The sequence below is a fragment of the Ovis canadensis genome, chromosome 10, assembly GCF_042477335.2.
Source record: "Ovis canadensis isolate MfBH-ARS-UI-01 breed Bighorn chromosome 10, ARS-UI_OviCan_v2, whole genome shotgun sequence".
In the NCBI taxonomy this organism is placed as follows: Eukaryota; Metazoa; Chordata; class Mammalia; order Artiodactyla; family Bovidae; genus Ovis; species Ovis canadensis.
Genome location: NC_091254.1, coordinates 58,521,928 through 58,543,881, shown reverse-complemented (window position 1 = coordinate 58,543,881; position 21,954 = coordinate 58,521,928). Strand labels below are relative to the sequence as shown.

Sequence of the window (21,954 nt, the reverse complement as noted above, 5' to 3'; positions counted from 1 at the left end):
TGGACAGAGCAGCCTGATGGGCTAGAGTCCATGAGGTCACAGAGCCACACATGCCTGATCAACTAACATCTTAAAATTATATTCTTAATGTCATATATACTTCCTGCGAATCCATTTAGGAATTTGCCTAGAAATAAATATTTCCAGAGTAATTAGAGAAAATGTTAGATCTATACATTTGAAATCTTTTCATTTGATAATACAACCTTACTTTTATCTCTAAAAATTAGTCTCTATTTTGTGCATGTGTTTATGCTCTGTCACTCACCTTTGTCCTACTTTTTGTGACCCCATGGGCTGTAGCCTGCCAGACTCTTCTGTCCATGAAATTTTCCAGACAAGAATACTGGAGTGGGTTGTCATTTCCCACTTCAGGGGATCTTCCCAACCCAGGGATAGAATTCACCTCTTTTGCATCTCCTGCATTGACAGAAGGATTCTTTACGTGTCCCACCTGGGAAGCCCCAATGTAGTTTAGTGGTTTAATTTGAGTATAGGTTTAATATTATTCTTTCTGAGCTTTATTCGCATTCGTTTGTATTTTTGAACATTGCAGATATATTCTGGTTTACATATTTGTATGTATTAATTATGCATTAATAGTGCAGTAGAGAAGAAAGTTTAAGTATTTATGTTTATAGTAAGCCACCTTACTAAAATGAACATGTCAGTTATATTATTTTTTAATTTATAAATATATTCAAAATATGTATTTTTTCCATTTATAATAATAGATTTTCTAAGAAGATAAACATGGTAAACTAAATGCAAATGAAATTTTTTTCTTATTTCTTGATATGTATGCTTATCTTCTTTTTAATGAATTCCTTTTATTTTTAGAATAACAACATAAATATCAATATCAGGTGACCTCAACTGTCTTTTAATTGGGAAAACTTTAAAACTTTGGTGTCTGTGTAGCATTAATTGTTATTTGGGATACTTATACCAAGTGATTTTAAGGGCCAGATCTTATCATTGTCTATAATTTCATTAATGGAAATTTTACTTAAAATATCATATTTAGTATAATGTTTTATTAAGTTTTCTTAAAATGTATAAAAGATGTTTTCTTATTTTTTCTATTATATGGTAATTTAAATAAATATCATGATTATAAATCATTATTATATGCACAAAATAAAACCAACTCATCCTTTTTTAATTATTCATTTAATATTTTGCTGCATTCTATAGTCTACTTTTAATCTGTTTGGTCTACATGAACTAATCGTTTTGAAAATCAGTTTCCTAACATTTTCCATGATGATATGAAGCTTTTCTTATAGATTGAGAGGCTTTCTATAACATATCTGTTATGTTTTTACAAACATGAGGAGTATAAATATTTGAGCATGAGAAATTATAGAAAAATTATATATATAATCACATATATTCCATTTAAAAATTATATTTTACTGAGATTCTAATATTTAAAAGAAAGCAGTTTTCATTACTTCCAATTCTATGACTAATAAAATAATTGATTGTGTGTTGTTATATCTACTTTTGTACTGCTATTATCCTCCTAATTTCTTATATTTAGGTGTTAACATTATTATTCATTTTGTCTTAGGTTTTCTCAGTGTCATTATTCTGTTTTTGTTTCTCTTTTTAAACAAATATGTGCATAGAATGAAGCTCTACTTGTTTTCCCTCTTGTTTTCTTATTCATTAATTTGAACTTGGTTTGTTGTTCAGTTTCTGTCTCACTCATTGAGAACCCATGGACTCAGACACCAGGCTTCTCTGTCCTTTACTGGCTCCTGAAGTTTGCTCAGATTCATGTCCACTGAGTCTGTGATGCCATCCAAACATCTCATCCTCAGTCTTCCCCTTCTCCTACTGCCCTCAGTCTTTCCTAGAAATAGTCTTTTCCAATGAGTCAGCTCTTTGCATTAGGTGGCCAAAGTATTGGAGTTTCAGCTTCAGCGTTAGTCCTTCCAATGAATATTCAGGGTTGATTTCCTTTTAAATTGACTGGTCTGATCTCTTTACTGTCCAAGGGACTCTCAAGAGTCTTCTTGAGCACCACAATTGTTCTCTATGGTCTCAGCTTTCTTTATGGTACAACTCTCACATCCATACATGACTGATGGAAAACCCATAGCTTTGACTCTACAGACCTCTGTCAGCAAAGTAATGTCTCTGCTTTCATAAGCTGTCTGTATTTGTCATAAGTTTTCTTCCAAGAAGCAAGCATCTTTTAATTTCATGGGTGCAGCCACTATGCACAGTGATTTTCTTGGAGCCCAAGAAAAGAAAATCTCTCACTGTTTTCACTTTTTCCCCAACTATTTGTCATGAAGTAGAGGGACTAGATGCCATGATCTTAGTTTTTTGAATGTTGAGTTTTAAGGCAGCTCTTAAACTCTCCTCTAACACCCTCTTCAAGAGGCTCTTTAGTTCTTCTTTGCTTTCTGTCATTAGAATGGTATCATCTGCATACTGAAGCTATTGATGTTTATCTCAGCAATCTTGATTCCAGGTAGTGATTCATCCATCCCAGCATTTCACATGATGTGCTCTGTGTATAAGGTAAATAAGCAGGGTGACAATATACAGCTTTGATGTACTCCTTTTTCAATTTTGGACCAATCTGTTGTTCCATGTCCAATTCCAACTGTTGTTTCTTGTTCTGCATACAAGTTTCTCAGGAGGCAGGTAAGCTGGCTTGGTATTCCCATCTCTTTAAGAATTTTCTAGTTTGTTGTGATCTACATGAAGAATTTTGTGAAGCAGAAATAGATTTTTTTTTCTGTAATTTCCTTGCTTTTTCTATGATCCAATGGATGTTGGCAACTTGATTTCTAGTTCTTCTGCCTTTTTTAAACCCAGCTTGTTCATCTGGCATCTCTAAGTTCACATACTGCTGTAGCCTAGCTTACAGGATTTCGAGCATTATCTTGCTAACATGTGCTTAGTTTTATTTATTTTGTCTTGAAATTCAGAATTTCACAAAATAGTATTAATAATTGTCTTGTAGTTTGTTTTGCCTTAGCATAACAAAATTGTCATTTTAATAGTTTCCACTTGTTGCTTATTAATAATAGTGCTGCTGTGAGCATCTTCAAATATATATGTCCTTTGTGAGCATGCATATACAATTTAGGTTTGGACATGGAACAACAATTGCTAGTTTATCCAGTACACATGTGTTTAACTGTAATAAATTTTGAAAGTGCTTTTCCTAATTTATGTACGTATTAACAGTGTATAAGTATTCTAGATACTCCATATCCTACTGATTTGGTAATGCTTGTTTTATCTTTTATGGTTTGTTCTATTCTAGTCAATAATATTCAACTAATGACTAAGATTGAACACTTTTTAATGTACTTATCTGTTTATTTTTTCTGACTAAAATGTATGCTTAAGTATTTTTCCTGTTTCCATGGGAGGAGTTTCTTTATTTTTTCTTTCATTTTGCTTTGTATAGTTCTTCATGTGTTCTAGAAATTATTTCTGGGTAAATGCATCTTACTTTATTAGTAGTAGCATATTACTACTACTACTATTTTCCAGGGGGGATATGTTGATTATATAATTTATTAGACATTATATGTATATTAAACTTTCTTATGTTTTCAATCATTTGTTGTAAATTGGTTTGACTAGTTTAATGTCAAAGCCATGTATTATTAAAATTAAACAATGATTACTAATCTGCTGCCATTTTTTATTAGCCAGATGTGTGATAAGTCCAAAGTTTTTCACTTTTAATATGTTTTTAAATTTCAGACTTGCATTCTTACAGAGATTTTTTTCTATCAGTTAAGGTACAGTCAAGTGACAGAAACCACAGCAGTCACTTATCAGTTATTCTAAATAAAGATAATCTAATATAAATATTTGTTAAGTAGATATAAAAGTTAACTAAAGAACACTATGCACTTTCCTGCTGGCTCAGAGGGTAAAGCGTCTGTCTGTAATGCAGGAGACCCAGGTTTGATCCTTGGGTCAGGAAGATACCCTGGAAAAGGAAATGGCAACCCACTCTGGTACTCTTACCTGGAAAATCCCACAGAAGGAGAAGCCTGGAAGGCTACAGCCCATGGGCTCACAAAAAGTCGAACACAACTGAGCGACTTCACTTTGTTTCAGAGAACACTATACCATAATGTACCTACTAAAGGAAACAGCTATTGTCCCTAGCATTGGAAAATTAAGAGGGGATTGTAATTATTAAGATTTAGAAAATCAGAGGAGAAACCTTGTGCAGCTGAAATCCAGACATTTGTGATTAGATCCCTGCTCAGCTAGAACTAGTATCTCTGATGTGAAAGAGGGGTTCCTTGGCCTGTGATCTGGAGCTCTGAGGAGGTGGTGGTGCCAGTCTGCTCCTGCTGATAGTTCTGAGTCTCAATAAGGCTCATATTAAATTTTTAAAAATGGCAACTGAATGCAACAGGATGCAAAAGGAAAAGATGGGGAGACACTCATAGGAATGGGAAACAAGCAAAAAGGAGCAAGACCCTTCCTCCTCTAGCACCTTTCAATCTCTCTCTAGCACCTGTACATTGTCACATCTTAAAGAGGGAAGGAACCAGGTGGCAAGACAGAAAAGCGGTTCACTGAGTTTCAGCCCCTACATCAAAAAGCAGAGTACAGAATAGAGAATGTGGGGCTGAGAAATAGTAGGTTACCTGCTGTCATATTCTTCTCCAATTTTAAAATGTTTACCAGAGTATAACCTGATAGCTGCCTTTCATTCTTTTAAATTAATATTTGGAAATTCATTTGAACAATCTCAATCATGTCTTTATTTGACTGAGGAAGGTTTTATCTACTGAGGATTATTTTTTGTTTGTTTGATTCTTTTTCCATTATTCTAGTTCTTTGGTTTGGGGATATGTATTTTAGTATGTATTTATGTTAATGGTTATGTGTAGTCTTGAGCACTGATTTCTTTTCCATAAGCACCTTTCCTCCCCGGTGATTTTATTTCTTTTCCACTTAACTTGGGAAATTGATTTCATATTTCATATTTAATTTTTGCCATTTTGTTTGTGAATTTTACTGTTGCCAATGCAGACACATTTTTTTTTCATTTTTTCTTTATGTGATACTTTTTGATATCTCTATTTCTGTACTCATATTCATCTTACTTCAATTGGGGTTGCTCTCTTAGTGTTTTTCTTAAAAATATCTTATATTTCCAAATCTATACATTATAAAAAATTTTTTGAGAACACATTTAGTGACTTTCTTATCACTTACATTGATGATAATAGATTCATTTCTTGTATCCTTCAAAAAATAGGTATCTCACAGCAACTTTGCTTGAGATGAGAAATATCTGCACTTCACTATATTATTCATTTGTTACTTTTATCTTTGAGCAGAAGACACACATATGCACACACAAAACACACAGATGTCATTTTAAAGTTTAACATTATTTATCTTCTTCTAGTGGTCAGGATCTAGTGTTAGTCACTCAGTGTGTCTGACTCTTTGCAACCCCATAGACTGTGTGGCCCACAAGGCACCTCTCTCTGTCCATGGGATTCTCCAAGCAAGAAAACTGAAGTGGGCTTTAAACTTTAAAATGACATCTGTGTGCTTTATGTGTGTGTATGTGTGTCTTCTCATTTATCTACCTATCTCTACCTATCTATGTATGTGTGTATTTTATTATAAATCCAAACTTAATCAGGAATATATGGGATAAAATTGTTAATAAATAAAATATTTAATGAATAACCTTTTCATAAATTTTAACATTTCATTATAATAATTTTTTATCCAATTTCCTTCCCTTTAAATCGACTACACAGGAATTCATTATTTGTGTTTTTGTGTGGTCCTTGATATCTTGGAAGAAGAACAGTGAGTGCTCCTGAAGAGAGATATTGTTTCCCTGCCCAGAGATTGGACCTAGGTAGTTTGGATGAAAACCGGGAATATTAACCACTAAACCACCAGGGGCTAGAGGCTAGAAGCAAAGTGGCCCTGAATCTTTCCCTCGTTTGAAAGCAAGAATGTTTCAAAGAGGCAAGAACTGTAAAAAAAAAAAAAAAAAAAAAAAAAGGTACAAAGTTTATTGTTAGAGACACAGCACAGTGTATAGGAGAGTGTACAGAAAAACAATTTGTTTAAGTCAGAAGCTAGGTAGAAATACACAAATAGAGAGAAAGCGTATGAACTTGGTCGCTAATGAAGAGGAGCACAGTGAGTCAGAAAATAGACAAAGACACACACCTGGAGAGGAGTACTGGCATCCTGAGCAAGGAGGAGTGCAGCAAAGAGGTGATGAATCTTAAAGGTAAATCACTTACATAGGCCAGTCCTTCCCGGTCTTTATTTACCTTTGGTCAATTATTTTGTTTCTCTCTTCACATCTGACAGGTTCATGGATCTTCCTCAAGATGCATTTGTAACTTTTTTCTAAGATAGATTCCACCACACAGACCTATGGGTGCATGTCCACATTTTTTATTGGGTGGGGCCCCACTCCCTTTTTGAGTCCAAAGAAGCTTTCCTGTGCCATATGCAGACCAGGAAGTCTTCCTTGACCTCAGGAGTGGGCATCTTATCTCTACTTTAGCAGAGCTCAGCTTTTGCCACTAGCTTTCTCCTTGGAGTGTCTGGGTGAGAACAAAGCTTGAATTTTATTCCACTTAAAACACACCAGATGTCCAGCTCAGGGGCCCATCTATCCCCTATCTCACTTGTTTTTTTTTTTTTTTAAATCAGCTACAATATGTAATATCCAAAAGGTCCTATTTTACTCTAATAATATTCTTTATATCAAATATCATAGTGTGAGAGTATTTAAAATTTTTATTCTAAAAATTGTTTATGTTTCAATTGTTTATTTTCCCAAATTTTAATCCCATTTTAAGAAAATATTTGAAATGATTTTGATTTTACTTCAAATAATCTTTCTCTTTTAACTCAGATTAACATATATGTCATTTGGGTTATTTTGTTTAATTCTCCTGAATATGATTTAATTGTCTCAAAATTCTGTTGTTTAATGACTGTCTCTTAATGTCCGGTTGTTTTTCCTGTTTTACTCAGAGAAAGAAAATGATCACTATAAAGTGCCCTTTACTTCAGACCCATATCAGAAAATTGTTTCAATATCACCCTCTGACTATAGTTTATTTTTCTCTCACTTCTAATGACATAGCTTTTTTTCCCTCTTGTTTTAGTCTCACATCTGACAAATGTGCCATTCTAACCTGACTGCTGCTTCTTTGAACATTATTTTGAATAATTTTCCCAAATAAGGATAATAAAAGTCAGTGAGTAGCCCTCTTGAGTTTAGAGTCTTCTTAATAACCTTTGTTGTGGAAAAACATGACATTGGTTCACCACTTAAAATTAATTAGTATATTTTGATGAACTCAAGAGCAAAATTACATCAATTTTATAAAACATTTTGGTCAGTCTCCCAATGAGACGGATTGAGCTAAATGGTAGATATACATCTCAGGCCAGCACCATCCCAGACTTATTTGATGTATAAAGGAAATACAACAAAACAGTGAATAGACACTCTGGTGTGGGTGTTGACCATATTAAACCTCAAGCTCTCCAAATAATGTCTACACTAATAATTCTTTTTGTTTCTTATTTATTCTTTGCCTTAATTTTGTTCTTTCAAGTTTTGTTTTGTAGCTGAAAGGACTTTCTGTTTTTTGTTTTTTTTTTTTTTTTCTCTTTACTTCTTGAGTTAGCTCATAAAACAGATACTCATACTCCCTAATTGCATCCATAAATAGGCTTAAATTTTAACGAATGTGTGCTACAGTCCCTAAAGAATTTGGAAAACAGACGAAAACACCTGAATTTTTTTTTTTTTTTAATGATAAACCACAGCAAAACTGATTCACTCAGTCATTCAAAACCTCATGTTAATAAGGAAGCTACTGTTTCTGGGCAATCTTAAGTTTTTTGAACTTGAAATAGTATGAGAACATGAATCATGTCTCTTGTTTTTCCAGTACAGTCCAATATCTATCACCATACTTGCACTTGTCACTTACATGGTGCTAAGACAATTTCTGTTTTTGCATCCAAATTTTGGTATTATTTTTCTTAAAAATGAAACCACAAATTATAAATGATTTTGTACTATATACATGTTACAAAACAAGTTCATGTGTTGAAGGCACAGTGAAGCCAAATCAAAACGTTGGATATGGAGGAGAGAAAGGTTTAATACAGGGCTGTACAAGGAGATAGGTGGCTCATTCCGAGCCCAAAACCTTGAATTCCCTGATGGATTTCAGCAAGACATTTTTAAAAGCAAAGTGAAGGAGGGGTATGGTTTGTTGTTTCAAAATTCTTAGTGTTGACATGCTTTTTTTCTGCAGCTGTCCATGGATGTCAGGCTGCAATGTTCCTGTAAACTTCCAAGTCAAATGTTATTATCCGTTCTGCAACTTTTTATCTCTACATGAATGGAAATGTCAAGCCAGTTTATTTATCTTCCTCTATTCTTGCCTCATCACAGCAAAGATTTGGAACAAAAGACTGAAGTTTAAAGCAAGAGACAAGTTACAGCTCAGTTACAGCTCAAGTAGACAGATCTTCCAAGACATGGAGTGGGGCAACCCTGAATGAGTCCTGATGACTACTTGTCTTTCCTTTTTACTTCCTGTCTCCTTCTCTTGGTTGTACTCTGTTCAAAATAGGGCTTCTACTCACCACCAATCAGGAAAAAAATGAAAATTGGCATATACTTAAGGCTGATTGACAGTTGCAAGTTACATAAAAGCAGGCTCTGTTGCACATGTCTTCCATAATACAGTCTCCTATAATCAGATGTATGTTCAGTACAGTTTAGTTCATTTCAGTCCAGTTTAGTTGCTCAGTCATGTCTGACTCCTTGTGACCCAATGGACCACAGAACACCAGGTCTCCCAGTCCATCACCAACTCCCAGAGATTATTCAAACTCATCTCCATTGAGTCGGTGATGCCATCCAACAATCTATCCTTGGTCCTCCCCTTCTCCTCCTGCCTTCAATCTTTCCCAGCATCAGGGTCTTCAAATGCATTAGCTCTTTGTATCAGGTGGCCAAAGTATTGGAGTTTCAACTTCAGCAATTTCCAATGAACACTCAGGACTGATCTCTTTTAGGAGGGACTGGTTGGACCTCCTTGCAGTCCAAGTGACTGTCAAGAGTCTTCTTCAGCACTCTAGTTCAAAACCATCAATTCTTCAATGCTCAGCTTTCTTTATAGTCCAACTCTCACATCCATACATGACCATTGGAAAAACCACATCCTCGATGAGACTAATATTTGCTGGCAAATTAATGTCTCTGTTTTTTAATATGCTGTCTAGGTTCATCATAACTTTCCTTCCAAGGAGTAAGCATCTTTTAATTCCATGGCTGTAATTACCATCTGCAATGATTTTGGAGCCCCCCCCAAAAAAAAAATAAAATCAGCCAATGTTTCCAATGTTTCCCCATCTATTTGCTATGAAATGATGAGTCCAGATGCCTTAGTTTTCTGAATTTTGAATTTTAAGCCAACTTTTTCACTCTTCTCTTTCACTTTCATCAGAAGGCTTTTTAGTTCCTCTTCACTTTCTGCCATAAGGGTGGTATCATCTGCATATCTAAGGTCATTGATATTTCTCCCAGCAACATTGATTCCAGCTTGTGCTTCTTCCAGCCCAGTGTTTCTCATGATGTACTCTGCATATAAGTTAAATAAGCAGGGTGACAATATACAGTCTTGATGTACTCCTTTTCCTATTTTCAACAAGTCTGTCATTTCAAATCCAGTTCTAACTGTTGCTTCTGACCTGCATACATATTTCTCAAGAGGCAGGTCAGGTGGTCTGGTATTCTCATCTCTTTAAGAATTTTCCACAGATTATTGTGAGCCACATAGTCAAAGGTTTTGGCATAGTCAATAAAGCAGAAATAGATGTTTTTCTGAAACTGTCTTGCTTTTTCAATGTTCCAGTGGATGTTGGCAATTTGATCTCTGGTTCCTCTGCCTTTTCTAAAACCAGCTTGAACATCTGGAAGTTCACAGTTCATGCACTATTGAAGCCTGGCTTGGAGAACTTTGAGCATTACTTTACTAGTGTGTGAGATGAGTGCAATTGTGTGGTAGTTTGAGCATTCTTTGGCATTGCCTTTCTTTGGGATTGAAGTGAAAACTGACCTTTTCCAGTCCTGTGGCCACTGCTGGTTTTCCAAATTTGTTGGCATATTGAGTGCAGCACTTTCACAGCATCATCTTTTAGGAATTGAAATAGCTCAACTGGAATTCCATCACCTCCACTAGCTTTCCTCATAATGATGCTTCCTAAGGCCCCCTTGACTTCATACTCCAGGAGGTCTGGCTCTAGGTGAGTGAACACACCATTGTGATTATCTGGGTCATGAAGATCTTTTTTGTACAGTTCTTCTGTGTATTCTTGCCACCTCTTCTTAGTGTCTTCTGCTTCTGTTAAATCCCTACCATTTCAGGTCTTTATTAAGCCCATCTTTACATGAAATGTTCCCTTGATATTATCTCTAATGTTCTTGAAGAGATATCTAGTCTTTTCCATCCTTTTGTTTTCCTCTATTTCTTTGCACTGAACACTGAGGAAGGCTTTCTTATCTCTTCTTGCTATTCTTTGGAACTCTGCATTCAAATGGATATATCTTTCCTTTCCTCCTTAGCCTTTCACTTATCTTCTTTCACAGCTATTTGTAAGACCTCCTCAGAGAGCCATTTTGTTTTCTTTGCATTTCTTTTTCTTGGGGATGTTCTTGATCCCTGTCTCCTGTACAGTGTCCCAACCCTATGTCCATAGTACATCAGGCACTCTTTCTATGAAATCTAGCCCCTTAAAACTATTTCTCACTTCCATTGTATAATCATAAGGGATTTGATTTAGGTCATACCTGAATGATCTAGTAGTTTTCCCTACTTTCTTCAACTTAAGTCTGAATTTGGCAATAAGGAGTTCATGATCTGAGCAATAGTCAGCTTCCAGTCCTTTTTTGTCCTTGTTTCCCTGTTTGAGCATCAGTTCAGTTCAGTTCAGTCGCTCAGTCGTGTCCGACTCTTTGTGACCCCATGAATTGTAGCACGCCAGGCCTTCCTGTCCATCACCAACTCCCGGAGTTCACTCAGATTCATGTCCATCAAGTCAGTGATGCCATCCATCCATCTCATTCTCTGTCGTCCCCTTCTCCTCCTGCCTCCAATCCCTCCCAGCATCAGTCTTTTCTAATGAGTCAACTCTTCACATGGGATGGCTAAAGTACTGGAGTTTCAGCTCAAGCATCATTCCTTCCAAAGAAATCCCAGGGCTGATCTCCGTCAGAATGGACTGGTTGGTTCTCCTTGCAGTCCAAACGGCTCTCAAGAGTCTTCTCCAACACCACAGTTCAAAAGCATTAATTCTTCGGTGCTCAGCCTTCTTCACAGTCCAACTTTCACATCCATACATGACCACAGGAAAAACCATAGCCTTGACTAGACGGACCTTTGTTGGCAAAGTAATGTCTCTGCTTCTCTATACACTATCTAGGTTGGTCATAACTTTTCTTCCAAGGAGTAGGTGTCTTTTAGTTTCATGGCTGCAATCACCATCTGCAGTGATTTTGGGGCCCAAAAATATAAAGTCTGACAGCCACTGCCAAACTCCTCAATCTGAAATACAGTGGTTTCCTGAAATAGACCTCTCCTTCCTTCTCCAGTCTTCACTCTTAAACATCTGCCTTAGAAGCACTCTACATCAAGGCATAATGAACTGCTTGATTGTTCACACTCTTTTGCATTTTCAAATACTCATTTATCTGCATCAACTTCCCTTCCATGTTTTCCTTAGTAATTTGTGACTGTCCACTGTCCACTTAGTTTCTCTCCTCAGATTTTCATCTGGTCATTGGATACATTTGGAAATTTTCTCGATTGATAGCCTGTCACAACTCTGCATCTCTCTATGCATTAAGTTCCATGTGGCAAGATTGGTACTAATAGGATTCAGTTTATTTTACTTGAGAACAATAGTGTAAGAAATCATTGAAATATATTAAAATGTACCCTTAACTAAATAAAACCTAAATGAGATCATTTATAATAGCTCCATCATTCAAAACCTAATTTAATTTACACCTTTTCCATGAACCCTTTTAAAATCCACTCATTTAAGAATCTTTTTCTAGGGACTTCCCTGGCGGCCCAGTGGTTAAGACTCTGCACTTCCAGTGCAGCAGCACATGTTCAATCCCTGGTCAGGGAACTAAGATCCCACATTCACAGTGTGGCCAAAAAAGGTTATGTGTGTGTGTGTGTGTGTGTGTGTGTGTGTATAAAAGCAATGAGGATTTACTATATAGCATAGGGAACTAGATTAAATGTCTAAATATATATATATATATATATATATATATATATATATATATATATAAAACCTTTCCATCTTTTGCATTCCTAAGACACATGCTTGATAGTTTTCTCTGCAATTTGTCAATATCTTATTTCAGTGGAACTTAAACAGGTGCCTTTTCTTTGACAAACATCATTTGTAAATCATTCTTTCTCAATTAGAAATGAGTGCTTTGCTTTATTCATTAAAAATTACAAATACATACTTGCTATGATGATATATCAAAGAAAATAAATCGAACCCACCCTCAGAGAACTTACATTTTTAATATGGGGAATAACAAATAGAAGAGGAATGAAATTTAGAATTGTGACAGGCATAGAGTGAGATTTGGTAAGAAAATGTTGAGGGATTAAAATTGAAGTGACTGTTTCTGCCCCTTTTGAGTTAGTAAACTCTATCAGGCTGTGGCATGTAGCTCATAAACCTAAATTAATTTCTGTGTTTATAATCTTCAGAGATTTTTTTTGAAAGTATAGCCACTTTCTAATAAAATAAGGTAAGTGTTCTGGCTTACCTTAGTCATCTGCTATAATAAAAATAAGTCCATTATGTTTGGGGCAATGAATTATGCTCAGGAACTGAGATTGTCTTTACCAATATTTTAAACACAAGATCCCTGTAGGAAATTCACAAATGGACAGCATACAGGGTGATATCTCTTAATAAGCTAATAAATAAATAACAAACCCATGTTAGATTAAATATACCATTGTTCCAGGCAAGGGGAGAAGGTAAAAATACAGTCTAAATTTAGTTGAAATATATTCTTTCTGAGTTTAGGTTTCTGGAAGAGGTAGTTTTGCCAACCAACAACTATGCCCACTGGGGCAGTTTTGCCAACCAAGAGCTAATGCCCAGTGGGCAGTGAAAAATGGAATGTTCCTCAGTTACTAGAGCACCTTGCAGGGAACCCTGATGGTGTTTGTACTGAAGGGCAGGCTGATATTCCTGGGGTTCTTGACTGACTTTTCACTGCTGCTGATAAAATAGTCACCTTTATTGTGACAGAAATTAATGCTCAAGGTCTTTGGAGAGCTAGATTGGCTTGGTTCAGGAGGAAACGCTGGGATAACTCTCACAAACTCTGTGTTTATAGTCCAAATGTTCCCTTTGCTGTAGTTGCTTGTCCACCAGTTTTTATTGAAAAACCCCCAGCTAGGTTCCCTCAGCAGCTGAGCTACTGTTTACAGTTAGAACAGATGAGATGATAACATCCAGACACAACTTACTTCATTCTTATATCAAAGTAACTTTTCTTCTGGAAACAACTTTGCTTTTTGGGGATGAACAAATGGATTTGAAATTATAGTAAACCAATACACAACAACATCTGAGATTGAGTTTGCCACACATACCAACATTTGGCAACATTACCAAAGAGGGTTCTTGGCCTTCTACAATTATTAGAAATTGATTAGCAGCCAGACAAAAAATTCAGTCAAAGCTTTATTGAGGCTCCTGCTGCAGCAGTGGGGAACAAGAATAAACAATAAATTCCCTTGCTGGCTTGGTCCCAGTGGGGGGCAAGCTCTTTCCTTACACAGAGTGAGGGTAGGGCCAAGTCCAGGGGATGGGCCAGAGGGGCAGTTTACCTATTTGCCCACCCCTGAGGCAAAGTTTTAAGCAGGGGCATGCACAATACCCTGCTTTTCTCCAGGCTCTTCAAAAGTGGCAATTAGGTTGTTTTGTATCTTCTGTCCAGCATTTGTCCTAACTGTACATGTGTGCAGTTATTTTTAGTCTGATAGAGTTTCTCTACATTTTGTTACTCAAGCTATATCCAGGTGCAAGCACCGCCACATTGCAGCAAAGCATCCCAGATTCTAGGCCTGTCTCAAGTGGGAATAAAAGCAGTCATGCAGCCTATTGTGCGAGCTTACTGAAATCCCTCTCACTGTATTGTCAGACACTCCTCAAAAACCTCTCATGGAAATTACTCACTAAAAGGCACATGTAGGAGTATTCTGGTAGCAGGTATGACAAGCCTATGGTCAGATGAAATAGTTCTCCATCAACTGAAAAATAAAAGACCAAACAAAGTTCTGGATTTACGGTTATTTCTAAGATGTTATATATACCACAATTTCTATAACCAGCCCTTAAGTTATGTATGTATCATTGAGCTATGATAAAGTATGTGTGTGTATTAGTCTCTCAGTCATGTCTGACTCTTTGCCACCCCATGAACTGTATTTCGCCAGGCTCCGGTGTCCATGAAATTCTCCATACAAGAATACTGGACTGGCTTGCCATTCCCTTCTCCAGGGTACCTTCCCAACTCAGGGATTGAACCTGGGTCTCTCAGATTGCAGGCAGATTGTTTATAATCTGAGCCGCCAGGGAAGCCAGTGATAAAATATGCCACATATTAAATAACTTTCCCTAGGATACAGATTATAAATAACAGATTTCTGGGGAAAACAAAATGGGATCAAAAAAGACTTTCTAGTGGAGACGTACCTTAACTGATTAATGAGAGAAAAATGAACAGTAACCTACTTTATATAATAACAAGTTACCTAGGACAGAATCCACAATGGCACACAGGGCTGGAAAGTATCTAGTGCTATCACAGAAGCTTCTAATTGCCTCTTAATACTCATTTACTCCTTTTTATATGATAGTATGCACAGCACTGTTAGCTAGGCAAGAGACCACCTAAAATAAAGACAATTTTTCCCAGTACCTGATCAATCAGGTATCGTCATGTAGCTAAGTTCTGGCCAACAGGAGATAAAAAGTGAGTTGTGCAGCTTAAAAGATGAATTCTTAAAGGGAAAGAATTATGTTCCTTCTTCCACTTCTCCTCTATCTTTCTGTTTGAACTATTGTGATAGTTAGAATTCCACCATCAGGACAAGAGGAATTGTAGAAAATTCTCCACGAAGTTTTAATATTGTTACACATTTTCAAGGCAAAAAAAAAATGACAACTTATTTTTCAAAATATTTTCAAGGTTATTTGTAAATGGAATAGCTTTGCGAGATAGCAATGTCTTTTTGAGGGACAGAGAGCAGATTTTCTTTGACTGAAATAATAAACGCAATATTGCCCTTCAGAGCAACAAGTTTGCTGGCAGTCCCTTTAAAGATGATAATTAAAAACTCCAGATGTGAAAAAAGCCCTCCAAGTAAACATTATTTACCTGAATCTCTCTGCATCACCCTTGTGGGACTAGGGGGCACTGGGAGAATTCACATTAACAGGGAGCTCATTCTGCCTGTTGTGCGTGAGAAATTATGGCACTTCTCTCTGGTCCCATTATCTTGTGCCTTTTACCAACATTTATGACACTGAAGTAGGTTAATCTGTTAACTTTCAGGTAGGGTAGAACTTCAGACTTTTCACAATTCTTGATAAAGGGTCTATCCTAGCTTCCCCAGTGGCTCTGTCAGTAAAGAAACTGCTTGCAATGCAGGCGACCCAGGTTCGATCCCTGGGTCAGGAAGATCCCCTGGAGAAAGGAATGGCAACCCACTCCAATATTCTTGCTTGGAGAATTCCATGGACAGAGGAGCCTGGTGGACTACAGTCCTTGGGGTGATAAGAGTCACACACAGCTTAGTGCATAAGTCATCCTACAGATGATAGATTGAAAGTTGGAAGCAGCCTGGATCTCAACATATATGCAAACCTTCTTTACATTTGAACCCATATCTTTAAATAATGCAGAATTTATTTCCTTCAACTGCCATATTGTATGGACAATCGTAGCCCAAAGACATTGCAGATTTTATTCTAGACCACTGCAAATAAAGCATATATTGCAATAAATGGAGTCATACATTTTTTGTTTGTTTGTTGTTTCCCAGTGCATATGAAAGTTATACTTACACTAGTGTTCAGTCGCTAAGTCGTGCCTGACTCTTTGCAACTCCATGGACTGTAGCACACCAGGTTTCCTATACCACAGCATCTCCCAGAGTTCAACCAAATTCATGACCATTGTGTCAGTGATGCTATCCAACCATCTCATCCTCTGCCATCTTCTTTTCTTTTTGCCTTCAGTCTTTTCCATCATTAGGGTATTTTCCCATGAGTACACTCTTCACATCAGGTAGCCAAAGTATTAGAGTTTCAGCTTCAGCATCAGTCCTTTCAACGAATATTCAGGGTTCATTTCCCTTATGATTAACTGGTTGAATCAGCTTGCTGTCCAAAGGACTCTGAAATCTTCCCCAGAACCACGGTTCAAAAGCACCAATTCTTCAGTGCTCAGCCTTCTTATGGTACAACTCTCACATCAGAACCTGACCACTGGAAAAATCATAGCTTTGACTACATAGGCCTTTGTCAGCAAATTTACACTAAACCATAGTTTATTAAGTGTGAAATGGCATTATGTCTTTACAAACAGTCTACATATCTTAATTTTAAAAAGTATTATTTGACAATGCAGAATTGACAAAGAACTCTGTTTTATAAAAAAATGCAATATCTGAAAAATGCAATAAGGTGGAGCACAATCAAAAGCAAAAAATGCATAAATTATACATAAAATGACATATGCCTGTACTAGAATTTAAAATATATGGCACTGAGATGAGCACCTGGCAACTAGATCTCAAAGTAGGAAGACCTGCTTACTAAAGTTTATGTAAAAGTTTTCTGTTAAGCTGAATAAACACATAATTCTGGGAAAATGGTATGAAAGTTTCATTCATTCTCCGCAAAATTCTAGAAGAGTTTACTTAAGGCTATTTTTGACCTCCTGCAAATTTTTGCATGCAAGGAGGGACATGCTGATCAATATTCATCGCAAACTGATTTATGACACTAATGTCTCCTGAGAATGCTATTTTTTTTTGTCCTTATTGTCTCTGAATGAAATTCCAACTCCATTGCACAGCATAAAATGCTCTTCATTTTCAGTCAGTCCTTTTCATCCTAGAAGCCATCTCTCCTTTCCCCTTGTTTACTACAATCCATTCCACCAATATGACATACTTGCCACTCTTTATTTATCATGTGCTATGACCTTTCATGTCCCTTGTCTTTACATATAATGCTTTCCCTGTATATAACAGTTTTCCCTATTTCTTCATCTCACAAATTCCTACTCATCGTTCAACTCTTAAGTTAAAAATGTCATGTTTCCTTCCTTGATATGAAACTGTCAGCTGTCACTTTTTATGTTGTCAGTGCCTTTACTTCTAGTATCAGATTCCTCTCTGGTCTTCATATTCTCAACATCTAATTTGTCATTGCAGTGAAATAAAGTAGGGAACCATTCTAAACTATGATTAAATAGATTGTCAGAGGACACCTGAGAAGATAACCTTGGATAATTGCAGACAAATTTTTGTGTGTGCATTACACTGTTTTCTAACTGCAAAATCTTTTCAAGTGTTGAAATACATCTGTTGGTTTTAATAAAGACACCAATAAAGCAGCCCACAATGACACTATTATCTTTTCTATAGAATTTTCTCATTTTTTTGAAGATTTTTTAAGGAAAAAATGTAGTATATTTATTATTTTCCAGCAGTTTTGCCCTAGTATTAATAATTTTTATTGCATTATCAAAACAAAAGTAATTTCATTGTTAATCTGTGGACTACATAATACTGTAAAGAACATTAAAATGGGCTTTTACCAGGTGAAATAAAATACTGATGACCTAGGTTAGACTTCAGTAAATTATAAAATAACAGCTGCTGCTGCTGCTGCTAAGTTGCTTCAGTCATGTCCGACTCTGTTTGACCCCATAGACGGCAGCCCACCAGGCTGCCCCGTCCCTGGGATTCTCCAGGCAAGAACACTGGAGTGGGTTGCCATTTCCTTCTCTAATGCATGAAAGTGAAAAGTGAAAGTGAAGTCGCTCAGCCGTGTCCCACCCTCAGCGACCCCATGGAGTGCAGCCTACCAGGCTCCTCCGTCCACGGGATTTTCCAGGCAAGAGTACTGGAGTGGGGTGCCATTGCCTTCTCCGAAAATAACAGCTACTGTATATCAAATATTTAATTCACAAGAGAAGTTGTCAAATATAATGTCATTTTTATTGAAATGTTGCATAAACTTCTTTGTACAGACTGTGTGTTATTGAGTTTTATTAGGAGAGGGTTCATATAAAAGACAGATTGAATGAATAGTGGTTTATAACATACATGATTACACTAAAAAGTCAATGATGCTATAACTTGTGAACTTTTAGTTACATTTTATTTCCAAATACAAGGTTATGCTAATAGGCTCTATATTTGATTTCTATAATGTGATCAATATGCTTAATTATCATGTTATCATTATTTTCATATGAGCTTCCCTGGTGGCTCAGTGGTAAAGAACCTGCCTTCTAATTCAGGAGAGGCAGGCTCCATCCCTTGGTCAGGAAGATTCCCTGGAGAAGGAAATGACAACCCACTCCAGTATTCTTGCCTGGGAAATCCCAAAGTCAAAGGAACCTAGCAAGCAAGAGACCATGTGGTCACAAGAGTTGGACACAAATTAATGACTAAGCAGCAACATTTTCATACGCATTTAGCTATATATTTGTATATGTTCACATTCTTTAATAATGTCAAAACTATGACAAATTATTGTATAGAGTGATTTTATTAATTGGTTGAGCAACACTAGATTCAGATAAATCAATAGTATAATTTGTCACTTTAATGTGTATAAAGAAATAGAGTAGCTTGAAGTCAATTATTCCACTAAAACAATGGAAAAGAAAAAGTGGGAAACTTTTCTTACATATAAACTATGTACCAAGAACTATACTAGGTGCCCTTCATGAAGACACTTACCAATAAATAAAATCTCTGCAAAAGCAATATTTAATTAAGTTTTAATAATAATACCTTAGTATTACAGCATACTTCTTTTGAGTTAGATTTTCAATTTAAATGAAACAGAAATGCAAGTCAGATTTTGTAAAGCATTTAAGATGATAAAAACTTTCTAGTGAATGCTCATTTCCCTTCTGGATGCTTTTGCTAGCTAAACTGTCCATTACTTGTCCTTTAAATTGCCCCTATTGGTTAATTTCAACATATTGTAAGACTGAGAGCTGCCAGGCAACTTTTGAGTAATCAAGCAAAGAGACATTATATCCATAAAGAGAACACTTGGACAATCAAAAATATTTCATCATGGCTGGCATTTAGAGCAGCATAAACATCTTTTTAAAGTTCTCCAGGATTTAAAATCAGTTTAAAAATCACATTTTAGACTTAGAAAGGATACTAGAGGATGAATTTTTAAATCTATGATCTAAAACTATTTTATAGACTAAGTAATGTCTTTTTATGCTTTTGCTTTATTAGAACCTGAAAAGTATAGAATTGAGTCTATTTGCCAATATTATTCATAATGTTAACTAGTAAAGCAAACAATTCATGACATCTAATCTTATTTAAACATAATCAAGCCGCAACCCTTTTCCACTCTAAATCATCTTATGGCTTCCTCTTTCACTTAGGATCAATGACTACATTTGTTTTAGAGGATAGACAAAATCTAAACACCTATGTGATGTCCCTGTACCTGAACCCACCAGCCCATCTGCCACACTGCCCATAATCTCTGCTCCTGGTGCTCTGACTTCTGCTGCCCTTGAAACTTTGTACTCATCTGTTTGAACGTGAAAGTGTTAGTCGTCGTTCAGTCATGTTCTACTCTTTATGACAACATGGACTGCCAGCCTCCTCTGCTTAGCTGGCTTCAAATTTTCCCCTCTTAGAAGTTCCTGAACTCTCCTCCAACCACTATTATTCTCATGAAATTCTTGGACAAACTTCATCTTCCCAATGAGACCTTTTCTGGTGTTTAAAATTGTGACCACATTTCAGTTGTAATAGATATTTACAGTTCTAATTCCCATTCCCACCAATTTCACTCCTGATCTCACTTTCCTGCTCTGTCAACAGTGTGTATTTTGGCTGTATACCCTCCAGTAGAATTGAGTGCAGGGAATTTTCTTCTTGTTTTGTTCATGGATACATTCACAAAATTTTGCATGGTATGTGACATATACCAGGCCTTCAAAATCATGTGCTGAATAAATGGGTAAATAAATAAATACAACTCTGTATATTAATGTGATGCAATCTTCATGACTAGGATTAAATAAGCAAAAATTATTTTTATTAGGAATAGACAATGTATTTCTACTTCTGTATTTATGAATGTATTTCATGTAAAATTTATGCTGTAATATTTATTTTCCTGGGTTCTAATCATGACTCTCAGTAATGAAATAGCAAAATAAGTCCATCAAGTAAGTTTCAGCAATATTTACTCAGGCTAATATTGTTGTACTCTTTTTTCCTATAACATTTTGTCTGTCCAGATAAAACATTAGCTATTAGTATAGACACTAATTAAGATAGTATGACAATATGTGTATAAATTACTTCATTTATTTAGCGTTCTAAACTATGAATACAGATCACAAGAAGTAAGCATGATCTACATACTGGAAAAATCAATTGCTGAACAACAAGTGAAATAATTGAGTTTTTTTCTGATTATCCTCAATCTCAAGAAAAATTGAAGATAAATATCTTATTACTTTTAAAATAGACATTCCTTGATATTTATTAAAATAATATATTGATTACTTAATTACATATGTAAAAACAGTTTTAATCTAATATTCTAGAAATAGTAGAAGTTAGAAAACTATAGTAGTTTTAATTTCATCTAGTATATTAGAATCATAGGAAGTCCAGGTATAGGAAATTAGTTATAGAGGACCTTTAACAGAAATTTCCATGTGAAGCAACATTTTTAACACATTGGAGGCTCAGGTTGTGGTTGAAATTTTATTTTTCAAGGAATTTCCTTTCCTCTATTTGTCATATAGACAGAAATACTAAATCATGTTTTCTCAATTGTGTTTTTAGGTTGTATTCAGTTGGCGGTCGTGACGGAAGCTCCTGTTTGAGTTCAATGGAATATTATGATCCTCACACAAATAAGTGGAATATGTGTGCTCCAATGTGTAAGCGGAGAGGGGGTGTAGGAGTGGCCACATGCGATGGTTTCCTTTATGCAGTAGGAGGTCATGATGCTCCTGCTTCAAATCACTGTTCTCGGCTACTAGACTATGTAGAAAGGTGAGAACCCAATACACGGTTAAAATGAAAGACAGAATGTGAATTAAATTGATACTTAATGCAAGTGACCATATCAACAAAATATGCTCAATCTGCCTAAGCTAAGAAAGTACTCCTAAAGCTGTTTCATTAGTCTCTTTCTTTCTCCTTCTCTCTCTTTCTCTTGCTTGTGTATCACACAAACACACACACACACTATATGATGTTTTATTTTTTCTTTCATCATCCTCACTCCTTCCCTCCTTCTTTCTTTCTTACCTTTTCAACTAATATTTTTTGAAACCTTACAATTTTTTTTCACATAATCCTAAAGTAATCTTTAAACTTCTCATGAATATATGTTAAAAGCTCATTTAAAACCAATACAATATTGTAAAGTAATTAACCTCCAATTAAAGTAAATAAATTTATATTTTAAAAAATAAAATAAAGCTGTAAGTACTTTTTAAATGTATGAATGCTTGTTAATTTTCTTTTAAAAATTGAATATTTCATTTATTTGTTTTATTCATCCTGTCTTATTAGT

General features: G+C 35.7%; 1 protein-coding gene across 2 annotated transcripts in view; it reads left to right on the top strand.

Annotated features, from left to right (window-relative positions):
* Positions 1-21,954, top strand: part of KLHL1 (kelch like family member 1) — a 550,504-nt gene that overhangs the window by 502,529 nt on the left and 26,021 nt on the right. For both annotated transcript variants that reach the window (XM_069602312.1, XM_069602311.1), the window contains one exon: positions 21,216-21,428. In XM_069602312.1, the coding sequence (XP_069458413.1) occupies positions 21,216-21,428 (213 nt within the window). The remainder of the gene's footprint in view (positions 1-21,215; positions 21,429-21,954) is intronic.